Source organism: Epinephelus moara, chromosome 6 (genome assembly GCF_006386435.1).
Source record: "Epinephelus moara isolate mb chromosome 6, YSFRI_EMoa_1.0, whole genome shotgun sequence".
In the NCBI taxonomy this organism is placed as follows: Eukaryota; Metazoa; Chordata; class Actinopteri; order Perciformes; family Serranidae; genus Epinephelus; species Epinephelus moara.
The window spans coordinates 34033388-34056794 of NC_065511.1; the positions used below are offsets into that span (position 1 = coordinate 34033388).

Sequence of the window (23407 nt, forward strand, 5' to 3'; positions counted from 1 at the left end):
CTGTTTATGTTTATGTTTGTGCTTTATTAGACAGGCAGTGGCGGGTTTTCCTATAAGTGACACAGCAAGCCACCCACTAAAATAAAAAGGGTGGGTGGGGGGGCTTCCCTAGGGTGCCGCATGGGCTAGGTCCAGCACTGTAGACAGAAACACATTTAAATTCATCGGGATTTTGTGTTGTATCACATCAAAGATTTTAGTGTTTGTACTCCTTCCTCCTCACTCCTCACACTGAACTTTACTCCGGTGCACTTTTTTCTTTCCCTCACTTTCTCCCCCCCCCACACACACACACAGATAGAGCTGTTCACAATTTCACTACCACAGTTACTATCAATCACCTGGTTGTCTGAGAGAGTGTGTGTGTGTATGTGTGTGTGTTAGTGCTCATGCTGTTGCGCAGGAGGACGAGTGAGTGATGGCAGTGACAGTATAGACGGCATGTGCTGTGAAATGTCACCGTGGCGATCGATGGTGTTTAACGAGGCTGGAGGCTGATCTGAACCTCATGCTAACATGAAGCTGTCCTCGCCTCCCTCTTCCTTCCCCCTTCTCACTCTCCTAATCCCCCTCTACTCTCTGTGAGAGCCCAAGGGTCCCTTGGGAGGGAGGCGAGGCCTTTTACCTGTCAAGAGGCTTTTGTGTCCGACCAGACACACACACACACACACACGCACACACATTCTGAATAAAATCAGCTCAAATGTGATCTTTTGTGTACTTTAAAAAAGTCTTGAAACACTAGTGTTTGGATTTGTTTTTGCAATTTCTGTAAAAGTCATTTAATTAAAAAAAAATGAAAATCAAAACACAGGACGCAGTCGGGCAGAATAATCAGAACTAGTTTATGATTTCAAAGTGCTGAACAGAAAATCCAGTGAACCAAAGAGAAAGAAAAAAAAAAATATCGAACAGGAAACTCAAACCAAAGAGGGACATTGAAAAAACAGCAACTTTTTTTCTTTTTTGTTTCTCTTCTTCAAAAAACAATGCACAACTCGTACCACAATATTTGAAAAAGCTAAAAACACTTCAAAATATTAGTTTTATATATATATATATATATTTATATATATTTATATTTATATCTATATAATTTGATTTTTTTTTTTTTTTTCATATTTCAAACTGCTGCCGTGAGTGTGAGTGGGTGGTGGAGGCCCGGGGAGATCCCCGCAGAGCCGCAGTCTGAGACACAAACACAGGTCGAGCTGTTTTTGACAGGCTATGGCAGCTCTTGACGGCTTATAACACACCATGCATATGATCCTGGCTTCTCTAAGCGTACACACAAAGACGGTATGCAACCATGTCCTCCACGCTCTCACACGGCCTCCACAATAGAAACAAATAGAAAAAGAGCATGACTGCGGAATGTTTCACCCCTGGACGTACAGCTATCTGTCGAGCACCCTCCTCTCCCCCGAGTCCACGCCGTCCTCCTGAGGGAGCAGGTAGGGTGTGTGTCTGTGCTTCTAGCCCTTTTTCAGGGTATAAGTGCTTCAAAAGCCAATTTCTGTCCATGTTCATTCCTCCGTACTCCTACTCGACCTATGATTTCAAAATGAGTTAATAAAAAAAAAAACATACTAGAGCAAGTTCAAGTCTGGGTGACTCAGTCATCAATCGTTAGTGCACAGTATCTCCTCTGCTGTCTAAAGCCAGGCGGAGACTGTCTCTCTTTCTTTTAGCTACTGACAGTACAGGACAAGTCTTTGCATTAAAATAATTTAGAGTTTGAAATTAAACCGTTCCTTCTCCGCCGCCTGCTTTTCTGGTGAGATAGCACTTAAGAAATTGCACTTGGAATCAAGAGCCCAAATCAACAGCCTCTTCCATGTGTTTATGAAATACCTGTGTCCTGCTTTGTGATGTGTCTGCGTGTTTACTAAACTCACGCTGTCTGACCTCTGACATTTCAGTACATATCAGTATGAAAACGCCCCCTTCCTTCTCTCAACAGGAGGAACTACAGCGTGTTGTGTTTCACTGGGGCATCTTCAGCTCTGAAAACATTCAAACACAGCGACACCACCCCGTCTCTCTAAAAGAAGTCCTCATCCTGGACGAGTCAGGCCGAAACACAGATAAACAGTACTCATAAACCTTCTCTCTTTCTTTGCTGGATGAGCTGCCTCCCACCCAGGCGGAGAGAGGACAGTAAAAAGTCATTTGTCCGTCGTCCATCTCAGCCTCGTCATCCTCCCCCACGTGAGAAAAACAGGAGGATCGAATAAAAAGTGGTAAAGCGTTTGAGTAATTGTCTTTTACACTGGTGAAAAGTTGGTTGTCCGTTTGAGTGAAAGGCGTTCTTGATTGGTCGTCCTGTTGTGTGAAAAAGCGTTGGCTCTCTCTGCTCTGCATCAGTCAGAGGGGAGTGAGTCCATCTCTGGATGTGTGCGTGCTCCTGGGGGGAAAGGCCTGAACAGGACGTGACGTGGGTTTTTGTTTCTCTCTGTGTGGTCAGCCCCGGGCTGTCAGTAGGGCAGAGTGTCCAGGAACCTGTCAATCAACGGAGGGGGCGGTACCAGGTCCTCCAGCTTCAGGTAGAAGATCCGTTGAAGGCCCTGGGTCCTCTGGGAACGGAGCTCTGCCCTTAAACCCAGAATGCGACTCAGGGGGGGCGCCGCCTTGGACGAGGAGGAAGAAGGGCCGCAACCCAGGTGGTCTCTGAGACAACAAATCACTTTATTCTGCAGCTCCTCCACCCGCTTTGAGTCCTTCAGACCTGGGACTTGCTCTGTGGGAAGACAGACGGACAGAGACGTTAGGAAAATTATGAAATCTGTGGAAAAAAGACATACACACACACACACACACAAACACACACACATACATCACAGCTCATTCAGCTGACAGAGCATTAGCTACATCTTCTTTTATATTGAATTCCACCTCATTAGCCCATATGGCTAATGTTCTTAACAGGCCTTAACTTGTCTCATTCACTACAGATCAATACACAGTCTAACCTAATAAGCCCCCTGTACACTGTCCACACACACACACACACACTCATTCACCATATATACGTACCACATATGTATGTAGACATAGCACACACACACAGACACAAATTGTCCCTGCAATTTAAGACATTGACAGAAACAAAAGTGCTCAACAATTAGCTGATTATTCGGCCCTGTGAGCAGCCAAATGAAATTAGAAGCACACACGCACACACACACTCACACTCACACACACACACACACTGCTGCCCATAGCAACTCCTGTGGCACCCGTACCAGGCTTAATGTGACACTAACTCATTCTGCAGAGAACAGGGTGTCCAGCCCCGCACACACAAACACACACACATACAGGCGCACACACAAGCCAGTCTGCAGGGAGGCTGTCACTGAGACCAGTCTCACTTTGAGGTATCCATTATCTGAAGCTTATTTATTGTTTGTTTATGTGACTCTTTTGTTTGTTCTGTGTTTGCTGCTGCAGAGTCACTCCAGCCCTCCTTTCACCGCCGCTTTCAGACCTCTCGCGCTCCCTCGCTTCCCTCCCTCTCCCCGCTCTCCCTATCCCTTCTTCCTCTATGTGTGCGAGCTCCCGGGGAGGGATCGATGGCTGCCTTTCTGCACAGGCCACTCTGAAGCGGTCGATCGCCTGGTGGCTCTGGCGGCTCTGTCGTGGCAGTGTGCTGTGTGCTTTGCCGAGGTGGCAGAGCGCCACTGAGAACAGCGCAGACGCCATTCCAGAGCTGTGCTCCACGGTGGGCTGGTCGATCAGGCACAGAGTTAAGTGCTCCCCCAGAGAGTGAGGATGGGGTTGGAGGGCTTAGACAGAGGAAGAGAAGGTGGAGGAAGAGGAGGAGGGGGCGGGGGCAGGGTGAGGTGAGGAAGCTGAGCGTAGGGGGGAGGGGACTTTTACCCATTTCACACTTAAATACAGTTTCTGGCCCTGACGTGAGGGTGTAAAAAAATGAGCACCTAATTGCACGGGCGTCCTCTGTCACCTTGGGCTACATTTGTAATTGACTATTCCTAATGCATTTCTAATGTACTTTACTGACCACTAAACTCTTGGCTCTTCTGTTGCGTCTCGGTCGCAGAGAAAGCTGTGCCTCCATTTTTCACACATGCACACTGATTAGAGGGCCAGGTGTGAGGCAGGTGCAGCAGGTGCTCCTGGGTATCGGGTTCTTGTTTCAGGCAGAACAAGCATGCACATGTGTGTCTTTGAGTGCATTTGTGACGTTAAGAGGATGTATCCACCTGATCACTGTCACATTGAATCACCCACAGGCAAAGCTCTGGACAAAGGAAAGAAGGCGTGTGGATTTGTATCTGTATATTTACGTATAAGCACCTTAGGCCATCGATAGCGATTGGTTGAGTATAGTGGAGCGGGGCAGCTAACTTTTGTCAGGGCCATATAAAAATTGTGTCCTTTTTTAAATTTTCTCCTGATGGTGATTTTGAGATTTAAAGTCAGATGTCACTGACTTGTGTTTTTACCTGTGAGCAGCACGAGGGCGGCCAGGCAGGCGAAGGCAGAGGCGTCCAGGTTTAGGCTCTGGAGGTGGGTGGAGAAGTCCCGGATGGAGTCCAGCCACTCTCCGAACCCACGAAGGCACTGGAACCTGTGCAGCACCAAGCCGTTGCAGAACACTAGTTTATCCTCTGACAGCATCGACCTGAGACACAGAGGGGAACAGCAGATGAGGACTCTGGTTAGATCTCTCCTCCAATGAAACGCTGCATTTTCCCTCATGTATTGTAAATATGCCTTGTGATACCAGGGCAAGGAAACAATTACAATAAAAAACAATGAGAAAACCTGGCAGCATGCATGCTCACACACAAACGGAGCACACATCAAACACAAGCATGCAGCTGATTAAGGTTGTGTTCTCCAAATTATAGCATTTTAAAACATTCCTGTGTTTCCTTCTGGCGGGGAGGGCGAGGGGTTAGGGCAGAGGGCTGCTCTGCCTGTGTGTGTGTATCTATGTGTGTGTGTGTGTGTGTTTGCAGATAGGTAAACTGTTATGGCTTTAATGTGCCCGGGCTGTGGTGTGCAGTGGAAACACAAAGCCTTAATGAGGAAATGAAAAGGCTTCTCAGATGTATTTAGCCGTCAGTTACTCACGACACACAACATCCCACTCCTTTACCACCGAGCAGAGAGGGAAAAAGAACAAGCAGCGAATGAGGGAGAGCTATGACTAGTCTTTTATTAGAGCCCAGAAGAAGAGGGTGGCTTTCTTCAGAGAGCCAGAGAAAAAGTGTTTGGTTGGAAGATCTCAAGAAGATGGGACAAGGGCAGAAAGAGTGTGTTTGGGAAACAGCTGATAGTGAGAAGAAAGAACATTGGTTCAGCAGCTTTAAGGAGAGGACGTTTATATCTAATTATCCTCACTGCAGTTTAAAAGAGGTGCTCCACCCACTCTCTGCAGAACACATGCACACAAATGCTCTCACGCATCACCAGCTCTGTCAGTCACACAGAGTCAACAATACCTTTCCACTCTTAGACGCACAAATACAAAAACTAGCTAAAACGATCATACATGAGCTGGAGAGAAGAAAGTAGGAAGTAGAAGTAGGATGCTCATGAGGAAGGACACTGAACGTCTTGCTCACTTCAGGAACCTTAAGAAATTTACTTTCTTTTTTAGAAATACATTTTTAAGGCTGTATTTGATAGGAGAGTAGAGAGTGGGGATGACATGCAGCAAAGGGCTGCTGGTTGGAATCGAGCCTGCTGCAGCTGCGGCAAGGACACAGCCTTTGTACACTGGGCGCCTGCTCACCAGGTGAGCTAGTGGGCGCCCCAGAAATGTACTTTCTCACCTTCTGATTATACCTTTCATGCTAATGGTTGTAGTATTTTGACTCCTGGAACTCTTACACTTCCCTTAAACCTCCCCTTAAATACGTTCAGTGTTTTATGCAGACTATAGAGCAGTGATTCTCAAGTTATGGCCAGTGGGAAAATGTGGCCTGTGATTCTGTGGACTTTGAACATAAATAAGATGCCATTGTGCGTAAAAAAGCTTCAAAATAGAGCTTAAAAAAAGGACCCACTGGACCCCCGACAGAGATCCAGGCTGAGCTCCAAATGTCCTCAAATCCTAGACACGCCCCTGCGTACACCAGACCTGTGACTGGATTTGCCTCTTAGCAAAGATGAGTGAGGACAGCAAATGTCGAAAGGCTGAAACAGGCGATTCATTTTATTATATATACTGATAAATATTATTAATATTTGTTCAATAACTGGCCCCTGGCTCTTTGTCATTTTGCAAAAGTGACCCCTGGGCAAAAGCAAGTTGAGTATCCCTGCTATAGTGTCAAAGTTGGGGTGTATTCTCAATCTGCCACTTGATTTAATGCACTTATATTTACCAAATTTCAAACCCTTGCCTTTTATTTCAAATTTAAAATCTTACACGTCTTTTTCATATGTTTTTGACACATTTCCATCAAAAGACGCCTAAAATAATTTTCTTAACAAGGTTTTGTGTTTGTGAGCAATGCATTTAAAGTGATGAATCGACAGATACGATAAGGTGGAACAGATTTAATCTTCTACTACAAACTCACAGCTGGAATTTGCCTTGTAAAATGGAAAAACGTCACATCAGATATCATAAACTTATGAATACAGCAGATGAAGCCAATTCACTATGGCACTGTCCGACTGAATAAATGCCCCATTACATTATACAATTTGACCCGTGTTTGATAGTAGCACATGTGCAAAACTACACAGACAGGCTGGCAGACAAGCAGCCAGGCAGATGCACACACACACACACACACACACACACACACACACTCACACATACACGCAGCTGGATGTCTGCCACACATTCCACTCACTCCTGACTACACTGTCACCACGGTAATCAACCAATAACCACAGAAACTGTTTGGTAACGGGGTGCTTACAGCAATGCAGGCCCAGAAGAGCGGAGCAAATTTACTCTACACACACTGAGCACACATACACACACACACACACACACACAGACGTACACTCACAAGCATACAGACATACGCTTGCGCTGGGGGTCTGCAAGGCAAGTTCAACACAGGGTCAATGCAGGGCTGCGTCAACAATGAGATGGGAGCGTGGACTGCATCTTGTGCTCTCACGGAAGACGGACAAAGTAAGACAGTGCCGTGCTTGTGTGTGTTTTCCTCTGTGCCGTGGGAGTTTGGCTGCTGGGAAGATGAGCGCTGTGTGTACGTGCGTGAGCGTGTGTGTGTGTGTTTGATAGAGGCCCCTATGAGTCCACCGTTTAGCGTGAGTCAGAGTCCCAGCCTGATCCCCCTCCTGCTGGGACTGTGATGCCACCACCCATCCTCTACCCACCCTGCACCTGGACCTACACTGGGAGGAGGAGAGAAAGTTGGGATTCTACATCATCAGTGTGCGTGAGTGTGTGTGAGTAAGTGTGCTTGTGTGTGTGACTGTGTTGGTTTTCTGCCCTAGACAACAGCGCAGACAAAAGGATGAGCTTGTAGCCCAGCCCCCGTCCTCCCCATAAATTTAACCAGCCACATGCCTTACGAGAGCACACCAGTAACCCGGGGCAATTCTGAGGCAAAGATGGGCGAGGGCAGTCATAATGGCACCACAGGTATCCACGAGCGAGACGCACATGTGCTTACACACGCACACACACACCAGTGGTCGCACGGGGGAAATAAAGTCAATTCCCTTTTAATAAATTTCAGTCAGCTGAATTGAATATGTATTTCCTTCCATAACAGCCCTTTTCAGTTCCTCAGCTGACTAGCTCTTAGATGGAATTGATCCTGTCAATTCACAGTTCACAATGTTAGCACAGTTTTAGCCTGCAGAACACACACAGAGCTCTCTGTGCGTCAGATATCAGACGAGCGGAGCGGAACTCTGTGGGTGTAGCTGCTGTCATAGCTACAGACTCCATTCATAATTTGGTTCATATGGCGATTACTCAGCTCCACTCCTACTCTGGAGATACACCGACACAGCAGCACGCAGCTCTGCCAGCACAGTTACACGCTGTACTGTAACGGTAAAGGATATTAACTGCCTGTTGTTCCCCTGCCAAAGGAAGTCAAGTTTCTGATAGTTGTAGGCGTGTATTTGAAGTTTTAGATGTGCACATATGGATGTGGGGAAATTTTAAAAGCGGAATTAAATGTGCTAATGTTGTCATCCGTCTGCTGTTTGTTCTCATACCTGTGAGCCAATCGCAGGACAAACAGCTCCAGGAAGGCAGAGTCTATGAGCAGGTTCTGATCTTCACGCTGAAGCTCGGAGAAGCCGGGCAGCCGGTCAGCCCAGCACCGTGTGGTCTCCATCGAGATGGTGAGCAGCCTGTAGAAGAGCTGGATGTGCTCTGCGTCTGACGAGGAGGAGGGAGTTTCAGCAGCGCTGAACTGTGGGGAGAGACGGCGAGAAATGACTGAACAAACTCCTAAACAAGCCGTATTTCTCACTGAGCGTGTGTTTTTCTGACTAATATGGAAAAAAAGGGGGTGTGTGGGGGTACCTGACTGTAGTTGAGGTCACGGGGCGTGCAGTGGGAATAAGCCCTGAGCAGAGCGGAGAGCAAGCTGAGGGGTGGAGAGGGAGGAGATGCTTCCGTCTGCAGGGGGCTCTTTGGTTTGGAAGGCAGACGGCCTCGGCGCCCCTTCAAGCTGTCAGTGCGTACCACTGTGAAGCAGAGACACAGAGATGACAACAGGTTGAAGAACAGGTTGTTGAACATGGTAAAAAATTTCACAGCATGCACACTGAACTTCTGTTCTCTAACTGATGGGCTTGTTATCAGCATTTCACAGCACTAAAATCCTGACTGAGGCTTTCTCCACAGGAGCTCTCCAACCTTCCCACAATCCCTACACAGGAGGCTACTAACCAGCAGATGGCAGTGGAGCTGTTCTGCGGGCTGCACACATGTTAACGGGACACAGGAGTGTATGTGTGTGTATGTGTGTGTGGGTTTGTTTGCATGTGAGCGCGTGTATGTGAGACAGGTGAGAAACCTCAGGGAAATGAGGGCAGTAGAGTGCCACACATCAGCAAAACATCTCTGCTATGCAACAACAGTCAGCTACATCAGATGTGATGACACAAATGAACAGAAAGTGTGAGAATGTTTGGGCAGGATGTTCACCTCTGTGTCTCTTTCAGAAAAAAATCATCCGGATTCAGAGTGTAAAGGGTGCTAATTGGTGTAATGTGTTTTCTACTTTGTTCCTGCACCACAGAGAGGACACTGGGTGTGTGTGAGGTTGCAGCAGGCCAGGTCATTACCGGCCTATTAATTGCAGAGACAAACTTTATCATCATGAACTGGAGGTCAGGGTTGTGTTGCACTGCTCAGGTGTGTGGTCAGTCCTCTTACCTTCCTTCACCATGCCAACACTCAGACACTTCTGAAAGCGGCAGTACTGGCAGCGGTTGCGTCTCCTCTTGTCCACAGGACAGTTCTTACTGGCCAGACACACATACTTGGCGTTTTTCTGCACGGTGCGCTGAGGAGAGAAGAAACAGGCATACCGATAATCAGCCTCCAAACACAATCAGCCACCTAATATTTGATTTGTTTAATTCAATTTCTGTTTTTTTCCCCCCTTCCCCATCAAAGAATGAAAGCAGAAGCTCGCAGGTCAGATTTTAATTACGCGCTGAAAGGCGGCGTTGACATCAGTATAATTAGATAAAATTAATTTTCCAACAAGCCTCGCCTGCAGGAGGGACAATTTTATTAGCGCCGGAGCTGACAATGGGGACTGAGCGCAAAGCGTGCCGAGGCGGGTCCCGCGAGACAGAGGGACAGCGGCCGTAAGAGCTGCGTGATCAGATTGTTTGTGAAGCTCGCGGGTCAGCTCGTGGCACCTCCGGGGCCTTGCGCATCGCGCCTCTCTCAATGGGCCCCGCGGGAGCTGTTTTCTCCTCGGCTGGCTCGCGCGATTATTACTGACCTTATTAAAATGAAATCAGAAACGGGCCACGTGGGGGCCGGGTGCGCTGCCTGCGTGGATGAGAGACACAGAGATGGTGGTGGATGCCGTGCGCGCGCGCACCTATGGGCCAATCCCGTGCCTTTAGGCCTGAAGTTGTGTTAAAGACAAAGTCAGCTGCTGTCAAGGTGAGAAAGTGCTGGAATGACTCAGTGGAGACGTCCATGGACAGAATTTGAGTTTTTTGACATTTATTTATTATAATGCGGTGTGAGAATGCAGAAGAAGCCTAAGGTACGTAGGTCATTATTTTAATATAGACAAACCACACAGCTATTAGTGCTGGTGCAGCTCTTTGGCATAACCCCGATGAGGCCTCTTGCGGCACGTTGCCAGTCTTTACAGGCGCCTTTGGATTAAAACTCTTGGGCAAGCCTTTGCCTGGGGTGCAAATCTGTTACAACTTAACGATTACATTTGCAAAAAAAAATAAAGCTTACAATTACACCATAATTACTGTCATTTGCAGTGTTTGCATTTATACCACTGTCATGCTGTGACTCCGGTAGTCCACTCAGGCGAGACAGCAGCAGAACAAACTGTAAATTAAACAAACGGAACACACGGAAAGTGTCGCAGCTTCTCCTCTTCTTTAACACCTCTAAAACACATCAAAACAAATAAATCCAATTAGGAACCCCTCGCGCCACACATGCCCGTGCCCCCGGGAGACCAATAACACACCAATTATTCCATATGCTCCGGCGCGAGTGCGGAACTGGCGCGTAATGGGCGCCAGCGCCGGATGAGAGCCGTTGCCATGGCACCGCAGATCGCTCTGAATGTCTCCCTCTCATCCCTTCAATGGTCAGTGACCCGTGCGCGCGGGGATAAGTTAGTTATGGTCATTAATGTGGTTGAGGGAAAATAGCATCCGTTTAGCGGGAGAGCGAACTGACCGTAAAGCTGCATGAGGATGACGCACGAACCCTCAACATGCCAACGTTTATTTACACCTTTACAACTCTGCGCCAGGGCCAGCACAAAGTTGGAGACATTCTCACAGTCTTGTACAAATGAAACATACTGTGATTCTTTTTATGTCACACTCCTCTTTTTGCAAAATGAGCTTGTGTGTGTTTTTTCTGCAGCACATTTCAGTGAAGGTGGCGTAAGAGCTGAGGCGACCCTGCTGGTGGGTTGAGGGGGAAGTTCTTCCCCTCAGTGACCTCAGGGCCTAATTTATGAGATAGCTGGTTCCAATAAAAGCTTGCAGTTTGAAATGATCAATTAAGGTTCTGATAAATTAAGCTCTCATGAGCTGGCCTGTCTCCTGTGTGTGTGCGTGTGTGTGTGTGTGTGTGTGTGTGTGTGCGTGGTTGGGGCTCTTGTGACTTTGCTTTCTAATAAGCAGCATGGAGCATGACCGGCGTCTCAGCAGAGACACTACATATAAGAGCTAATACCCTGTAAATAACTAGTCTCAGATAGTCAGATCAAATTATCTCAATATGGTTAGCAAATCATTCTTGTGTTCTGTACATTGCACGCCTATTTAGGCCAGCCTATGAGTGTGTGTGTGTGTGTGTGTGTGCTTTATTCTGGTTCAATTCTTCTCATTTGTCTTGTAATTTACCCCGATGTTAGTGGCTGAATTTCGCTGAGGTTTAACAACAAAGACACATTTAAAATTTGCTCAGCATCAGAAACTGAAATTGTCAGATAGCAAGGATGTTTGTGTGGGCAAGAACTTCATTCAAGTGAAAAAACGTTGACTTTAATGTCGACAATCAGAGTTGAGGAATGAGTTGTAAGCACTGAGAGCACATTCATAAGCGCACACACACACACACACACACACATGCTCACATGCTGTGGGTGTTGTGGGGGGCTGGATGGAGGCATGCAGAGGCAGATTCTTGACATGTAACATGTGCTAATAGCCTTGGCTTAAATTAAAAGCCTTTAGGGACTTTGCTCCCCCTTCTCCTCCCTCTGCCTCCTCTATCCCCTCCTCTCCTCGGCTTCTTCACCAGAGGCAGTCTCTCTGACTGACTGTGGAGGAAGTGAAAGGGTAGTTTGTAGTGAAAGTGTGTATCTCTGATCTAATTCTATTGTTTTCTTTATGGAAAAACTTGACTTTTATGACTTGATTCAAAGAGCTAAGCCATGCCTCCTACACGTGGATATGTCTGTGTCATTGCATGTGGATGGTGTGTCTCTGGTTGCATCTCCTGAATGAATGAAATGATTTAGGTGATAAAGTTATGTGCACTTCACCATCGTGATTTTCAGCTTTCTTTCACCACCAACCTTTTTTATGACTTACATGCTGTGCAAGTAGCAGGAAATAAAAATCATGTGCAATGAGCTGACTGTGGATTTTGACTGATAAAAGCACAGCTTAAGTAACTTAGGACAGTGGGTGCATAAAAACAGGCCACTTTTTAATGATTTTTTTGTTTGTTTCCAGCATAATGTTTGTATTATACTAACAGCTGAGATCTGGTTTTTAATTTTAGAGATTCTAATTCTGAATAGATTCGCTAAATTAATGGAAATCGGTGAATGGACTACATTATTCTGCCAAAATAATAAACACACGGGGGGAAAGACCATTTGTTTAAGAGCTAAAATTAATTCACAGTGAAAATGTGCCTCAAATTGCACTAATGAAATAACAACAATTTTCAGCAAGCCTCCTCTATGGTTTAATGTGTAATAACTATTCAGGGATAATTAAATATAATCAGGAAAATATTTTTGGGAGACAATAAAACCATCAGGATAATGGAGGTAATGTGCCTGATAATATGAATATGAAAAAGAGCAGGTGTGTGAAAGGCATGTCTCTGCTGCTGCATCCTGGATCTGCGGGTGTAACAGAGTGAAAAACATGTACATGCTACTGTAAGAACATGTGGTTGTGTGCATATGTCGTGTGTGCATGGCTGGCTGCATCTGCATATGTGTGTAAAGGAAACATAGCGAGGTTTGACAGGTTGTGTGGCTGCTGAGCGCTGCAGCGAGCAGACAGCCCCGCGGCCTGCTGCCACCAGACGCTGCTTTCATTAATTACTAAATAAAAACAAATTGTGAAACTAATTGAAAAGAAGGATAATTCATTTCCACCTACCAGAGGCATTATTCAATTACCTCTGCGTTTGCACCCTCCTTCTTGCTGTCTCTTAATTTCACTCTCTTGTCTCATGCAACCAATAGAATGCCTAACAAGTGTGCCTGGAAATGTTTTGTAATTCCAAAACTGTGCATGGAGAGATGACTGCAGTGTCACTGAGTGTGAGTTTGCTGTTATTTGAATGAGGTATTGAACCACATGCACATGTCAGAGAAGTTTGTCTGTTGTGTTTTATGACTTGCACAAAGAAAATGAGAAATCAGTCTGACTAAAAACCGTCTCTTGGTGATGATGAGTTGTGTGTGTGTGAGCACGTGTGTGGTATCATGGGATGTGAGACAGCGTTAGGTTGAATCACTTGACGGACCAAATCTCAAACTGACTCATATCATCCCCAGTATTATGTCAGTGAATTGTGGTCAGTTTCGTAGCCACTGATTCACTGCAAACACGCTGAAAGGAAACTTTGATTTCAAGGAGGATTCCTTTTCCACTGGACTCTCACCGCACCGTGTGTCTGAGCAGCTGACTGCGAGCATGGAGGGCAATTTCCCTGTTTGCCTGAGAGAAAGTATTTGTTTTTATCATTCTGTGTTCTCACGTAACACAAGCGATCGCACACACACACACAAGTTGCCAGCTTGGTTGCCGGGAGAGACGACCCCTGTGGGTGTGTTGTGCTTTCATGATGACTCTAAAGGCGATTTAGAGAGCGCAGAGACGGGTGCAGAGTGGGAGCGAGGCGAAGGCATGAGGATTGTTTCAGAATAAAATACGTCAGTCAGTTTGCAGCTACTTCACACATACTGGGTGATATTTAAAGATGGGATGTCAGGTTTGAATTTGAGTGTGTGTACTGATGGGGAACATGGGAACAAGAGGAGTAGGTACTTTAAAATACTTTTAGGAATATAAGAGAAGAGGCAGATGTCTTATTAGAACATACAGATGTAGAGCTACTCCAAAAACGGACATTGATGCAGTTTTAAACTTTCAGGATTGTTTTAAAGTGAGACTAAAACCTGGAAACTGCAACAACGACTCTTTTAAAAACAAACACTTGTTAGCTTTAAAGGACATTTACCTTGAAGAAGCCCTTGCAGCCCTCACAGGTGCGTACGCCGTAATGCTGGCAGGCCGCGTTGTCCCCACACACCGCACAGGTGCCCTCTCCTTGGGGGCCACGTGGTGGAGGCGATGGCAGGCTGTCTCCTAGTAGGGGGCCACAGGGCCCAAGAGCCAGGGAGCGGAAGGCAAGGCTGCTGCCCCCAGCCCCGCGGTGCAGCTGGTACATGGGCTGCTCCAGAGGTGGACCGTGAGGATGGGAGACCGAGGATGAGGAGGAGGAGGAAGAGGAGGAGGTGCGCACCAGTCCTCCGCCCAGACTCTCGTAACCGCCGACGCTGCCGCCACTGTGGGGCGGCGAGTGCTGGTAGAAGTGCGGAAAGCGGGGCGACTTGAGGGGGCCCGTGTCAAGGCCGGAGCCCAGAGAGTGGGCGTGCGATGGAGGGGCCAGGGGGTGCTCCTCCCACAGGAAGGAGGTGCCAGGCTGGGGCGGCAGGGACGGGGTGGTCGGGGTGGAAGGGGGAGACTGTTTAAAGTACATGGTGGAGGAGGACATGGCCTCCAGTGGCGGAGCAGTCGGGTAGCTCTCCTCCTCCTTCTTGATGGGCCTGTGTGTGGGCATCTGGTAGAGGCAGGAGGACTTGGGCTCGTAGCTCCCCTCCACGAAGACGTTGAAGCTCGGGAGGGAGGTGGTGGCGGCGGCGGAGATCTCGCCACCACCCAGGTCCAGCTTGGTGTAGTCGGGGGTCATGAGGTCAGAGCTGTAGCTGTCGCCCTGGTAACTAAAGGACTGGCCAGAGTAGGTTGAGCCTGGAGGGGCGGGCCCGTACTGAGCCTGCACACAGGGCATGTCTGCCAGGGAGACAGAGCACACACGTAGGTTAGAGCTGCGTGGCACATCAGACCACATGTCTTCAAAAACGTTCTCATTCAAAAAGCATTTTAATGGTGTTAGTAGAGTACAGCTGTACGGCACCAATCATCAGTCAGGGAGGAAATGACATATTAGTTAACCAACTGATTTAAACAGAAAAGCAGGATTTTATGAACAAGGAGGCTGCCAACAGAAGCGCAACACAGGAACAACCCTTCAGTAAATCTACAGGATGAAGGCAGACTCTGCTGGAGGCACATGCACACACGGGTCGTGCTGAACAGGGTCGACAATTAAAAAAAAATGTGCATGACTAAAAATTTCTGCACAGCTCTATTGGAACAGGCAGTTTTTTCAGCTCTTGAGGTGTCAGAGATTTCGCAATGTTATAAAAGTTTTCTGAACGCACCTTTCAAGGAAAATCTTTCCATTTACTGCCATTTACTCAGTTTCCTGCTTTAACACTTCTCGCACTTCACCCAATAGGTAGAAACACTTGGAGCACACACACGCGCACACACACAACCCCGCACACTGCTGATTCTCACGCAGTTAGTTCAGTTAGAGAAGCTGCAGTTCATCGGGGCGCAATACTGAGGCGAAGCAGCCAAAGCAAAGATCCAAGATCCACTCTACAGACTGAAATGCTGAAGTATCTGTGACCAGTGTGTGTGTGTGTGTGTGTGTTCGTGTGAGTGTGTGTCTGTGTGTGGGTGAGTGTACTCTGGTTAGTCAGATGGCAAAGCAGATGAGATAACATTAAATAATAATGGAACCCCATGGTGGTGCTGGATGCTTGCTGCACAACCCACACACAAATGCACACACCCAGATACACACACACACTGATAAATGCAGACACACACACACACACACACACACACACACACACACACACACACACACACATACAGACACAGATATTTCCTCTAACTGCTGCAGACGCCAGTCGGCATGTCTTGAGTTTTTCCCCTTGATTTAATTCTGCCACAGTCACAGCAGCAGGCCACCTCATCATCATGTGTGTGTGGACGAAATGCTCCTGTCTTATCAAACCCCCTTACGTAATACACCTGCGTTTGCGTGCGTGCACGTGTGTATGTGTGCGTGCATGATGAGTGTGTGCGGGCTAATCAGTCATGAGTGTCAGCGCAGCCAGGGTTTTGTGGTGTTTGCTCGTCGCTCTCGAGCAGGGGAACTGTCAACACAGCGCTGCTCCCATTGACGCCCAGCATGCGCGCGCTCTGCCGTAATCGCCCCGGTTCCCCGCGCGTCATGTTTGTCTAGTCAAATACGGGACGGATCGGGACCTGCTGTTGTTAGAGCACTCACATATTCCAGCATCCTGAGCGGACGCACTCAGGCTCGGGCGGGGACTGTATTTCCTGTTGTGTTAACTTTTTAAAAAAACATCATTTTATTTAACAAAATAAAAGTCCTGAAATTTCATGATCAGCTCCTGCTCCCTACTAATTCCTATCAGACTAAAATAAATAATAATGCATGTTTAAAATAGCCTGCAACTTATAGTTTGCGGTCATATACGCCTGATGAATAACTCATGTCACTCATGGCGGAAGCAGACTGAGTGACACATTAATTTAAGCTGCTCCAACACAATTAAATTAAACCTGAGGGGCAGCGTGGCTGTAGGGGCTTGAAAACAAAGGATGACTCAAAGGGTTAATTAAAAAAAACAATGTGAGGGACACTCATCTACATAACTTTTATTTATTTTATTTTATTAAGTGTATTTATTAAAAGAAAAAACACAAAAGGTCAAAAGAGATGTGACCTCTTAAGCTTGACCTGGTGGTAATATTTTTTTTTTAAATTCCTAAATTTAAAATGACACCAACTCTTAAAAAACACATTTTTCTTAAGTCATATTAAAGTGAAACTATAAATGATTCCCTCAAAATGCCCTACCAGTCACAGCATGTGCAGACAAACCAACACTAAGTCCCAATGTGAATATTAAGATGCAAGATTTTTTTTTCTTAAATTGAGGATATGAGTCAAGCTGTAGGCCTACGTGTGCTTGACGTCATCCAGTTTTTTTTCTTCTGCTACTAGTGACCACCTCTTCAACCCACGTGGAAAAACACACATGCAGCATTATGGGCGTCATGGGGCCTTTCTGGGCTATACCTAAAGTACTTTTGCAACTGATTTGAAGCATCACAGGAAGAGGGGAGAAAAAAAAATTAAAGTGTGAGCGGAGGAGAGTAGAGTGGTGAATTCTGTGGCTCTCTGTGATGTGTCAGTAGGTCAAGCCTCAGAACAGTGTTGGGTGTTATAGTCTGTGTGTGTTTAAGACTTACTGCAGCTGTCATATACTACAGTATTTTATCAGCAGCTATATGCACACATACACTTTGACGTACAACAGGTCTCCAGTTGATTTGCTTGACAAGAGTTGAAAGACAAAAAGAGAGAGGCTGAGAAATTCTGTAAAACAAATATATTCTGCTTGACAGCTGACAGTCACTTCAAGCTGCATGTACTGTGGTGTTTGTCTGTGTGTGTGTCAGGTGAGGAGAGACGCTTTTGATGAGTTGTTTATTCGTACACACACAAAGGCACACACACACACACACACACACACACACACACGGACATATTTTCATCACTAATGATGTTCAAGATGTCAACATGAACCTGTATATGCTCATCCTGCCAATAACATGCACCCTTATCCTGAGAGGAACCTGTAAAACCACTTGTGTCTGCAAACGTCTCATCCTCTTCGGTGCTTTACTTCACTCAGTAACACACACACCCATGCTCACAAGCGTGCACTCCTCTCACACACACTCACCAACAGAATCTGTGGAACGTCTTTATTTTTGTGCCACTGAAGCAACCCTGTAGCAAACCTTCTCCACTCCAACACCACCATCAGATTGCCTTTATTTCACCACATGCAAGCAGGTGTGCGTGTGTGTCTGTGTGCGTGTGTGTGTGCAAGCAAGAGGACAGACAACCCAAAGCAGAGTAAGACACAGGTGGTGCAGCATAGTGAGGCGAAAGAGAAACAGTCTCTAACCTCGAGGTGTGCATTTCAACTGGACAAACTGCAGCTGTTCCAATAACTGAGCGCGCGTGTTCATTGTCAGAATGCCATAGATCTAACAAATAAAAACATGAAGTTGCAGACATGAATACAAAAACACAGGATTTTTTTTGGTCAATGAATTATGAGGAAAAATTGAAATCAGTGGCCTCACACAATAAAAGTGGTTTTCATACATATGCACACACACACACACACACACACACACACACACACACACATACAAACACAAATCAAAGAGGCACAATTACATCACCACTTGCTGAACATCTACATAAACCTATTATTTAAGGGGTTTATATTCTGTTTAATTTATATAGTTGTGGAATTGTGTGGAGATTTAAATATATTGATAATATTGAAATATATAAAACTGAAACAATACAAAAATATAGCTGTAACTTGGCCTGTTTTAGTCATAAAGACTTTCGGAGACCTTATTGAGTCACTGGGAGGATCGATGTCTATGACCTATGTGATTCACCCACAGCTTCTGGATTTTAGGTGTGCCTGGTCTCAGAAGTCTCTTCTTTCTGCCAGTTCGTCTAATGATTGAAATGTCAACTCAGCCCGCACCAGCCGACACACCAAACACTCTCATCTCACACACACACACCAGCTCAGACTCCCGCGCACAAAAGAAAAAGATCACCAGCATGTTCATACAACTTTATGAATTGGAATTTTAGTAGACAGGAACTGACGTATATTATCACAGTTAAAATCTGATTTAACACCTAAGATGAGAATAAACTTTCAAGGCGGCTTTTGTGCATTTTTTTCCTACAGTAAAACACAACCAAACACCACAATGGGTGCAGAAAAACACACCTGAGCCACAACAGTCGCGCTTTCTACAAAAGCATCAGCTGATGAGAAGAAAGAAGAGATAAAGAAAGAGACAAGGAAAGACAGAAAGAAAGAACTGATGAAATTAAAAAGGGCAGGTCTGTACCTGGTGAAAGAGCTTCGCGCTGAATGGTGCTGAGTGTCCGGGATGGAGGGGTGGCGTCGCTGCGGCCGGGACAGGGCTCCTGGAGCGGGGAGGACTCGGCGGGCGTCGCAAAGGAAGAAGTGTCCGATCGCCGGGGCTCCGAGCTCGGCTGGGCGCGCTCTTCCGAACCTGTGCCTGGAGGAGAGAGGTCTGGGTTACAGCCAGTGATGAGGCGGCAGGCTGAATAAAACGCTGGTAATACTATCATCTCCACTCATCTTAAATATAGCAACAGAAAAACTCAACCACACTTAGAGCTAAGCATAAAATTATGTCTTACATTTTCACTGCCTCCACAAAGTTAATTTAGCACATTTCTTTGGTGAGTTTCTACTTAACAGCATAACACCACCTTAAAACATTTGAGCCCAGAGAAATGTTGGCACAATTTAAAGACAATGAGCAACAATTTGATTTTACACCAAAAAGACATAATTAACTGCGTAAAATCGAATCCAGCAGATAAAGACAAGAAATTGGATGTAAAGAAACAGAAAGATGAAGGAGCATGCAAACTACTTTGCGCACATCAGAACAAGATGCCTTACGCCCGAAACTGTATGAATCATTGCAGTTATTCATATAAATCCACTGGAAGACAATGTAAAGGAAGAATTACGCATTTGATTTGAATATAGTCCAACTTTGGCTTTAAATATGACACTGAATCCACGTCACAAAGAGAATATTATGAACCACAACTGAGGACTTTTAGCTCATTTCAAGACTTACACTTACGTGGGCGACAAGTTTCATTCTAACAAGCTGTGCTCCGTTATTTTTATAATTTTAATTTCGCGCTACAAAATGCAAATTCAACCAGGCTTAAAAAAAACTGCACGCAACAAATACAGACCTACAAAAGTCACAACTTTTATAAAAGCAGTCTGTGCCAGTGCCTCCAGGCCATCGCTTCGCTTGCCTCTGATCACCACCGTATTCGCCTTCTCAGGGTTCATCCAGAGGGAGAGAGGAATCTGGAAATGTTGGAGAGTCGGACCTGAAACCAAACCAGCGGTCTCCTGTGCGCCGTGCGCCTCCAACTCCCTCACTGCAGCAGGGCGCACTATGGCCGCCGGATTTCAAGGCCCAGAGCGCCCCCTTTCTGTCACACACACTCTTGTGTACACACACTCTTTCTCTCTCTCTCTCTCTCTCTCTCTCTTCGGACAAGTCGAGAGAACACTCGATCTCCTGGTATGCACCTCTATACTGTCTGTTGACAAGCCACAGCCCCCCATAACCGACTCCCAGGGCTACAGGCACCTGCAGCCTGCTGCCATCTCTTATCTTTGTGTCAACAGATCAAACTCGTCCACTTTAGATAAAGCAGCCACTTTTCTCCAAACTTACAGACCAGTTGTGAGAGGAAACCTTAGGCCTCTTTGATGCCGCCTTTGATGCTTCCTTGGTCATGATATGGCTTTTATACCGATGTAATGCCTCATAAAGGATCCAATTATGTTGAAATAAAGAAAAAAAAGACAAACCAGATAAAATGAATAAGCCTGTCTAACACTTATTCGATTAGGGCTGACTTGGAACAGTTAAGCCATTATTCAATTTTGTGGGCGTAATTGTGCGTAAATGTGCCCTTGTCACAGCCTTAAGAGAGTGAAAACAAAGTGCCATGTTCACTTTAAAAGATGAAAAAATATTTTTTCATGCAAAGTGAGACATTCTGTTTTTTGTCTCTACATGAGCAAACGGATCCCCTCTCGCTTTCTTCTCAGGCCGAGCCGGTCGGTGGGGCTCTGGCCCTGCGCGCACCGGTAACCAAGAGAACGACATAAGAGCTGCAAAGCACGCGCCCCGGAGCGCCGGTAGCCCCCGGTAGCCCCTCGCACCAATAAGCCCGGACAGCGCGAGGCTTCCAGCAAACAGACAGAGAAAAGAGAGGACATAAAGGAGAGACCAGAGAAATATGTGAGTACTGTAAATCAGCCCTGAGAGGGAGGCTGTCAGAAGTGGCTGCGTGCGTGGCTGCGTGCGTGCGTAAACCTGTGTGAAGTGTGTGAAAGAAAGAAAGAAAGAAAGAAAGAAAGGTAAAACCAGCAAGTTGCCCAAGTGCCCTAACTAAGCAGTACTTTCTTATCACACACTACACGGATAAAGCCCCAAAAGCCTCGAGCAGCTGCTATAGAATACAGTGTCTGTGTTGTCAGATGTTTCTACGAAATACTTCACAGAGGGCTTCAGAAATTGGATGCGGCTTTATGGTGAATGGCTGAGGGTGTTTTTCCTGCGATCAATGGGAGGAGAGGCCGTGTCCTCACAGAGACAGTAGACAGTGAGACAGCTGACATTTGCAATTGGCCACCAGTCAGGCGACAGCTCAGACTATATGACTGTTTGGAAAACACCTTTCACCTTCTTGAGGAGCTTTAATCCTAAAAAGCAAAACCAAGGGCTGAGAATCACAACACACTGTTGTGCTCATGGCCTGTGTCTGTGACACTGTATATAAACACAAACACACCCATATCCTACAACACATAAATACTCATTAACATCATTAACAGCACCCCACTCTCCACCCCCTGAATCCTACATCAGGAGACAAAACCCCAGCAAATGGCATGAAATCAAAGAGCTTTAACTCTCCTCTCCCTCAGCTTGCCTGAATGTAGGTTAGACTATTCTCCACTCAGACCATTAGTGCGTCTGACTCCACTATTCATTGTGTGAGTGAGAGGCATCTCATTTCCATGACAACCAGAAAGGATATGATACCTTCCCAGCGCAAATTAAATTCAAATTCAGCTTCATTTTGCTCTTTGGAGACGCCACACACACACGGACAGACAATATGAAGCAGCGTACTGGAGTCTGACATATCAACAGGTTAGACGCACAAAGTTGGACAAAACGGATGAAGAAATTAGAGAATATATTCAACACGAGGATTTAGGTAATACACATATAAGCTATAAACATGCTCACACACAGCTGAGGGTTAATATGTTTTGGTTCTGTGTGGTAATCTAACAAGTCCTCGCTTTACGGCAGAATATCCCATTCATTCACAATTTACTTACTGGTTTGCTGTAGCGGTTCCGTCTTTACATGTGGTAATAACCTCGTATGAAGTATCCTATTCCCATCCAGAATAATCACCAAAAGTGGAAGTGAAGGCGAGAAAAAAAAATATATTTCAAAAAAAGTATTTTAGCGGAGGATCAGGATGCATCGGCGACAAAAAGTTTCTTCTTCTTCTCCTTCGTACTTTTTCTCAAAAGTACACAAAGTAGAGAAAATTAAAGAGAACATTAAAAAATTAAAAACTCCCGGGTGTGAGGAGTGTGTGTTGTCTGCGTCCGCTCCCGCTGAGTGTGTCAGTGCTGATGGGTGCTTTGCAAAGTGTGGAGTTGTAACGCGGGTTTGTTTATGTGCGCCGTCTGAGGGGAGAAAGTCAAATAGTGCATTTATGTGGGCTCTGCCTCCACATACAGCGCCTGGTATGCGCTACGTCAATGTGACGCCATGGGAGAGGTGACGTCACTCCAAGTAGAGCTCCCTCTCTCTCCTCTCTCTCTCTCTCTCTCTCTCTGTGCTACAGTACCAGACACATAAGCCCCGCTCACCGTGCCAGAGTCAGAGACACAGAGAGGCGGAGACAGGATCACAGACTGAGAGAACACACGCTGTTGGTTTGATGGTTGCAGGGGAGGGAGCAGAGGGGGATCCGGCGGGCGAGCTTGCATCATTACTGGCTGTGCATGTGCCAGGCTCTTCAGTCCAAGCTCTATTTTTATCATTATAGTAGGAAGTAAATTTAAAACCTTAACAAAAAAAGTAATTTGTTTAAAAAATATAGCGAATATAAAAAAGTGAGACATGTAAGACTTCACTTTCACTTTTTAAAATCACATAAATAAGAGGACAAAAGACATGTTAGTCACCTGTAACTTTTTATTTTTTATTTTAAGCTACTCTATACTTTATATACAACTCTATACGTTTGCCTTTATTTGATAGCACAGGTGAAGAGTGACAGGAAAGGTGCAGAGAGAGGGGGTGACATGCATGTAGATGAATTGAGCCCCCCAAAAAATCTTATCAGTGAGACATGTTAGACTTCACTTTTTAAAATCACATAAACAAAAAGGCCAAAGGTCACGCTGGTCACCATCAACTTAAAACATCTTATCAGTGACACATGTAAGACTTCACTTTCACTTTTTAAAATCACATAAATAAGAGGACAAAAGACATGTTAGTCACCTGTAACCTTTTCTATGAGAAAATATTTAAGCACTTCTTTACATCAGTGGCCTACTTTCATTTTAAGCTACTCTATACTTAATGAGTAGCTCCATATGTTTGCCTTTATTTGATA

General features: G+C 45.8%; 1 protein-coding gene across 2 annotated transcripts; it reads right to left on the bottom strand.

The window, feature by feature from the left end:
* Positions 1 to 824: 824 nt before the first annotated feature.
* Positions 825 to 22495, bottom strand: nr4a3 (nuclear receptor subfamily 4, group A, member 3). 2 transcript variants are annotated; one of them, XM_050046735.1, is made up of 9 exons: positions 22107 to 22495; positions 19030 to 19203; positions 18048 to 18129; positions 14144 to 14976; positions 9362 to 9491; positions 8504 to 8667; positions 8191 to 8390; positions 4470 to 4648; positions 825 to 2740 (listed from the first exon to the last, which is right to left on the bottom strand). In XM_050046735.1, exons 3-9 carry the CDS (start codon positions 18109 to 18111, stop codon positions 2478 to 2480), a joined length of 1833 nt encoding a protein of 610 aa, XP_049902692.1. In that variant the 5' UTR covers positions 18112 to 18129; positions 19030 to 19203; positions 22107 to 22495; the 3' UTR covers positions 825 to 2477. The 2 variants fall into 2 exon arrangements, with proteins under 2 accessions (XP_049902692.1, XP_049902691.1); XM_050046734.1 differs by lacking the exons at positions 18048 to 18129; positions 22107 to 22495 and adding an exon at positions 19925 to 20352.
* Between the last annotated feature and the right edge of the window lie 912 nt (positions 22496 to 23407).

What these genes read in the sequence shown, in the direction of transcription:
- nr4a3 (XM_050046734.1), bottom strand. Translation starts at nt 20,027, where the DNA reads ATGAACCCTGAGAAGGCGAATACGGTGGTGATCAGAGGCAAGCGAAGC. An exon ending in TGTTGGCATGGTGAAGGAAG is followed by an intron (nt 8,668 to 9,361) that starts GTAAGAGGACTG and finishes TCTGCTTCACAG; the next exon opens with TGGTACGCACTGACAGCTTG. An exon ending in GTGACCTCAACTACAGTCAG is followed by an intron (nt 8,391 to 8,503) that starts GTACCCCCACAC and finishes CTCTCCCCACAG; the next exon opens with TTCAGCGCTGCTGAAACTCC.